At 41.0% G+C, this 6,412-nt stretch overlaps 1 protein-coding gene across 1 annotated transcript; it reads right to left on the reverse strand.

Annotated features, from left to right (window-relative positions):
• Nucleotides 1-1,885: 1,885 nt before the first annotated feature.
• LOC111866375 (gastric triacylglycerol lipase) lies at nt 1,886-5,325 on the reverse strand. Its single transcript, XM_023855265.2, has 3 exons — nt 4,484-5,325; nt 3,123-3,324; nt 1,886-2,268 (listed from the first exon to the last, which is right to left on the reverse strand). Exons 1-3 carry the CDS (start codon nt 4,595-4,597, stop codon nt 1,901-1,903), a joined length of 684 nt encoding a protein of 227 aa, XP_023711033.2. The 5' UTR covers nt 4,598-5,325; the 3' UTR covers nt 1,886-1,900.
• Nucleotides 5,326-6,412: the final 1,087 nt, after the last annotated feature.

Genomic DNA, 6,412 nt, shown 5'->3' on the forward strand with positions numbered 1-6,412 from the left:
CAACATTGCAGATGATGTCTAGCAACACAGATTTTCTTAGACAGTCTTGCTTTCAGCGTGGGTGCAGAGCATAACTTTCTGGAAGAGAAAGATGAAAACTAAGAAATTTTGCATTCAACATGTTCTGGTGAATGCTGCAAATAATATAACTCTGGTCATAGTTCTTAACTGTATGAGTGGTGTTGTGGCCCAAATGTAATGGCAGAATTCAGTATCCGTGGAATACGGTGACAGTGACTGACCGCTCTGAAACCAGTATGGAAAAGAAGTCCATACTACTCGTGGTTACATAGTTGGCCAAGCAAGGAAATGGTCACCGGCTTGGATGAGAAATTTTTTAACCATACGTTCTAAATCATCAGTGACTGAGATGATGTCATTTTGAAGCAGTCACCGTATGATACGGTTTACCGGTCACTCCAGAAATACTGACCCAGCTCGCAGAGAGTTTTAGAGCCTGTAGAGGTTTACCGTTCCTACATAGAAATTATTTTCATCGGAAAGATGTCCATAAATGTGTTTTATTACATACCTATTTTCTGCATTGTGTTACTCCGGATATTTATGGAAATAGGCACATTTGAAGTGACGGTTTGTATTTCTGAATACTCAGTCACTCAGAGTTTCCACATCCCGTGTTAAATGACATCAGTGGCTTATTTTTTGAGGCTTATATTATCATTCGGACAAAACAGATTTGCGAATGTTGCGCTTTAGTTATTGGTAATAAAACACATTGTATAAGCATGCATACAGAATTATATTGAACATACCCCCTTTTTTAATGTAGCTGTTTGATTGGTACTAAACAAGGTAGGTGTGATTAGTATGTACATGATTTGACATAAAATTATAGTGACAGGTCTTCCTAGTTAGGTAAAAATTCAGTTCCTGTGATATGTCTGTATTAAGGATCAAAGGAGATACGGTATCTCAGTAAGTGAAGTGACTGACTACCAGTCGACCGCTTTGGTTCTATTCCCGGCAGAAATAAGCAGTTTGTCTTTGTCCTTCAAGTTGAAACGGACTCTGGTTCCCACAAGCCTCCTAACCAATGGGTTCAGTATGGCCTTTGCAAGGCATAAAGCGGATGGAACATAACATGAAGTTGACTGCTCACTTCTAAATGGTGCCCAGTTTAAAGAATACGTGAAACTTACACTCATCTGCATACAGCTTCACGGCGTAGGAAATTTAGTATAGGTACATGAATTTGAGCAGCAAGTTCGAGTTGGTACCCATGCTCCAACGGGAGGATCGCGCTCTGCGTACATTTATTTTTGTCAACTTTCGTCATGGACCATCATTTTATAACGGGAATATTACCCCAAATATCTCTCTAGTGAAAGAGACGATGGCACATTATGAAGCCTTGTTTTAGGAGACATGCACACCTAACTTCAATGAGAACTATTGATGAGGAAATTGACTTAGCACTCTGTGCCTCCATTAACTGACCTGTCGAGCTACTCACTGTGGTCACTTTTGCAGCTGCGGAACCGACTTCATTCGCGAAACGCATCCGCTGTAGTTTTTGCTAGTGTTGCCTACACAGAGCGGGGCGTCAAACTGACCACTCACCTCCCGCTAGTGTCGATATCAAGAAAATGTGTATATACATACATCTACTACCCCATTCGCTTTCATGGCGTAGTGCTTAATTAGTTAAGCACAGGGCCAACTTTACCTTTTTACCTACACAGATTGTTCTCGAAAACAGAATCTCGAGAAAAATAGCCTATTTGGGCCAGAAAAGAAGGAAACAGGGAAGGCTGGAGAAATTTGCGTAATGAAGAGTTTGGGATTTTGCAGTTTTCATCAAATGTTATTATGGTCATTAAATGAATTAGTATGCAGCACGCATGTAAGAAATTCGCTTGATTAAATAAGTAATCATATATTAGCCAAGAAAATGGCTGGAAAAACCAGAAAAAGAAGTGAATTGAACATTTGTGATACCCTGATATAGGTTAAGAATAATGCAAAAATGGATCTCATAGACACTGAATAAGAGAATATGGAAAGGATTAGCTGCTTCATGATTCACTCTGTGATGAACACAACAGTGAATCGTCAGGCAGGGAATTTCTTGAGCTACTCTTAGCTTCTGAAGAAGAGCTATGTTGCTTGGAACTGGATGCAATTTGACATACCTAAAGGACCAGAAAGTAGGAAGCATTGCCGAAAGTTTGTTGTGTCTGGTGGAGTACATGTTTCCGCGAGCGTTGCCCATCCACACATCATACCCAGCGTCAGCTAGCAGATAGCCTAGGCAAACACACATCCGCATTGCATTACTCAATTGGGCGAAGTAGCATTACTTGGAGCATTGCAATTACAACAGTCTCCCTTCTTCGGTTCCCTCTTAGCGAGCTGTCGATATTACAGACACTTGGGTCTATTTTTCAGCTTTGTTGGAACTCTACGAACTTTATGCCACAGGACACCTTGACTTGATATCTCTATTTTTAAATTTCCGCCGTCAGCAGGTGGCCATTGTGCAAAATTATGAAATAGAGAAATATTAGCACCTTCAAGCATAGTACCTGAAGGTCTGTACCTACGGACTGGACGATTAAGGGGCTGGAGTTCGAGTCCCGGTGGGGGCAAGACTTTTCTTTTTTTCCAAGTTGCCCAGACCGGCTCTGGAGCCCACCCAGCCTCCTATTCAAAGGTTACCGTGGCTCTTTCCCCCGGGGGAAAACCGCCGGGGCGTGAAGCTGACGGCTCACCTCAAACTAGTGCGGAGGTCAAGAAAGTGTGGATCTATACATCCACTCCTCCATACGCCTTCATGGCATAGTGCTTAATTAGTTAAGCACAGAGACAATTTTACTTTTTTTATTCGAAGGTTTGTACTACCATACAGTTTGGAAGTATGAGGTTTTATTAGGATATTATTAGGAAAATGGAAGACTATAACATGGCGGCTGCTTAGACTTTGGATTCAAGCTAGTAAATGGCGAATAATTGTAATTTTACAAAATGTTTATGCTGACTTAGAGATTAGACATTGGGACGATTGCCATTTACAGTAGGATGAAAGTAGTGGCAAATTTGAATTCTATTGCAGAAAGTTTACTTCGGGGATTAAGAAAACCCGAGCCAAAATTTGAGCGTACCCAGTCCGTTTCCTGGTCCCATGATGACCCAGTCCACTGAGCTGCTGATGAGACCATGCTGCAGGAAGACGACCGGCCTCGCTGTGTCTGTGCTGTTCGACAGGGGGCTATAGGGAATACGATGCATGGTGAGGATGTAGCCGTCATCTGTAGTCACGGTGTGCGTCTCAGCAGGGTAACCGTGTTGCGTTATCAACTTCGGCTAAATCAGTTCATAAATAAAGAAACTAATCATTCTAATACAGACATGTCATAGCTATAGAAGGACCGAGACGAAATTTATATGTAATTCTACTCGGAAAACCTCTTAGAAAACGAACAGTTGTAAGACTCAGAAGGAGATGTGAATGTGATAATGAAATTAAGAGTTCTGTCTTCTGGGATGTGGCATCATGTCTTCCGCTCAAAAATCCACAGAATACGGAACTCTTCACAATCGCTTTTGCAAAGATCGAGATTCTACATTATAACATAATGTTTGTTAGGGATCGCAAACTGGACTGGACTGTTGTATTATAACGCTAATGTCTGCTATTAACTCATATAGTGATTTTAATTGGTTGCAAGAAACGTGAAAATATGCTGTCTTTTTGTTATGTGGGTAAATAGGCCTGTTTGAAATTACAGATTAATTTCAAGAAACTGCAATATCTGTCGCATGAATAGCAAGAGCGGCTTATGGGAGAGGGAAGCAATTGTCGTGACTTATGATTTCCATAGTATTTCTGTATTCCTCCAGACCAATATATTATCTTCAAATTGACATCCTATGCTCAGTTTCATATAACTCTCAACTCAATGATCATGATTTTCACGTATAATTCTGCTGGGAATTATAACTTCTGTGAATACAAATTCTCATGCAGGTTAGATAACTAAAGGAAGATTTGCTATGAAGTTGCACTCTGTCCAGTTCTGAAGGCATTTTGATGTACATGAAGTTTCACAAGTCATCTCTACTCTAGGCTTTGGATGATGGGTTTTCACTAGTGTGTACCGACAGCAACTAAATGTAGGAATTTTATTAAAGAGGGCTCGAGTTCGATCACGACCATTGCCACTAATAACAAAATTAGAAGCAATAAAATTATCTCGAAACCAGTATCATAAAAAACCAGATTAAACCGACTTCCAATATATCGTAAATACAGACCTCAGAAAAATTGTAATAATGGGAAATTTGAAGTGCCTCTTTCAGAACTCTCATGGAAGGACAGAGGCAAACAAAATATTTATTAAAATGTCCATAGTGTTCAGTTGTTGTAAGATTAAAATGAATAATAAATATGTAAGATTTATTCAAGTTTCCAGTGCCAAAGATACGGAAAAATTTCCATACATATCTAAGCAGAATACTTTACCATGGCAGGCAATGATTTCCTCGTATTTTTGTTATATTTTCCAGTAACACCGCGTAGAAGCAGGGTTAGGAAGCACACGTAAGCAAGAGATTTTCCCCACACTGCAAGTATCATTTTCCTCGCCTATTCTTCTTAAGGAAAGCAATGCATACACGCGGTTGTGTTTCAAGGCAACTCGACATCGCTGCGAAATGTACTGATGCATCTTTATGTTGGCACAGCGATCTCAGAGCAAAGTTCGGAACACATGTGACCCAGAACAGGCGAGTTGATGTCTGAATTCGATAGCGAGGAAATAAGATAGAATTCTGAGGTCATTATATGTTTGCCTATAATTTCTGGATTGCCAGTGTTTCGTGATTGTCACATTAACCATGAACTTCTACATCAGTTCTTAAAATTTTGGAGGAGGTATACCAAGACCACTCCCTTCCAAATTAGTTTGTGTCATCCTACAATTGACGCTACGCAATCTAACCACAGAGGGCGTTTAGTTCTACACTGACATGCAAAAAGGAGTAACCAACCATAATTTTTGCTTAAGAGCAAAAAGACGAAAATAAAATTGTGAGCCTGGAAGCATTCATGGGTATGTTAGAAAGGCATACAAAGTTTTATGGGAACAGATCTAACGCGAGGGAGAGGTTTACGATTAGATGGAAAGATACTGTCAAAATTGACTTCAAATAAGTTGAGTTCCAGAAGGTGGCGTGGATTCAGCTGACTCGGTGTAGGGACTAGTGGCAGATTCTTGTGAACACGACAGCTGAACTACTTACTATCAATTTCGCAAGTATGCCTCTCCATGGGAATATTAATTTTGTGGTGTCTTTTCTCTATCTTTAGTTGAAATAGTGTATGCTAGTTGTAGCAGCACAGTGATTACTATGGACACCACATTCTTCAACATTCACAAATTCTTCATTTTTCTCCATAGAGTACATTATGTGTTCCTTAACATTCTCCCATGTTCATATAAATAATATTAACTAGTCGGTAGCTGTATCGGAGACACATTTTGCTTCCTTTGAGGTAGAAACTGAATTGTATTTGGATAAAATTCATGTTTTAAAACGTTAATGACACATTTTGTCTATTGGGAGTTCAGTCTACTGAGTTATGACACTGAAAGCGATGTAAGTTTGGTACTGAATAGGGACTTACACTTATCTGATACTATGACACAATTATGTACGAGATTGATCTCTGGTGTCCCCCTCTGTTCTATCGCTATTTGTGCTTTCCCTGAGAAGGCCGGACAGACTCAAGACTCACCTGCCCGGTTATCTTTCAGCTGTAAGCTACTGACGTACGCGGACTGGCGCCCAAATTTCACTCCCTGCCTCCCAATTTAACCTACCCGTTCCACAGAGAGCTTGCGGAAGGTGGCCACAGTGCTAACAAGAAAAAATCTTGTGGTAGCAGCAGTGAGGAGTGAGGATTATCGCAACACAGGTGACCCTAGTTACCTCAAGTAGCCCCAAAGCACTTGGCAAACCAGCTAGCGGACAAAAGTCGAGGGACGGTTATAAATTCTCACAGAAGAAATAAAGGAGGAGTTCTTGCCCTAGTCGTAGGCTGTGCTTATATTTNTGCTGACGTGCTAGAGGTTCTCTCCTAGCTCTTGCCCTGTTTAAGGTTGTGAAGCCGTCACTGATAGTCAGAGGAGCAGGCACGTCAGATACTTGAGTCCAGCCATTGCTGTTGGTCTCAAAATCAGCAGACAGCAGCGGATTCCTGGGGAGCAAGACACTGCCAGCTGACAAAGCGTTGTTCCTCGGAGCCGCTGATGACGTCACATCACGCCGCTTCAATGATTTGCATATAAGGCACTGGTTCGTTCGGTTGCTGAGATAATTTCTGTTCCCCCCCTCAAGATTTCATTACACTTACGTAGCTCCCCAGTTTCCTCAGATAATTTCAGAAGCG

The sequence above is a fragment of the Cryptotermes secundus genome, unplaced genomic scaffold (assembly GCF_002891405.2).
Source record: "Cryptotermes secundus unplaced genomic scaffold, Csec_1.0 scaffold17265, whole genome shotgun sequence".
Lineage (NCBI taxonomy): Eukaryota > Metazoa > Arthropoda > Insecta > Blattodea > Kalotermitidae > Cryptotermes > Cryptotermes secundus.

Bases quoted from the DNA above. Each gene is read 5' to 3' on its own strand.
- LOC111866375 (XM_023855265.2), bottom strand. From the start codon at position 4,597: ATGATACTTGCAGTGTGGGGAAAATCTCTTGCTTACGTGTGCTTCCTA. The intron at 3,325-4,483 runs GTAAAGTATTCT...GAACTGATTTAG, and splicing joins GGAAATCATTGCCTGCCATG to CCGAAGTTGATAACGCAACA. The intron at 2,269-3,122 runs GTACGCTCAAAT...GTGTTTGCCTAG, and splicing joins GGGACCAGGAAACGGACTGG to GCTATCTGCTAGCTGACGCT.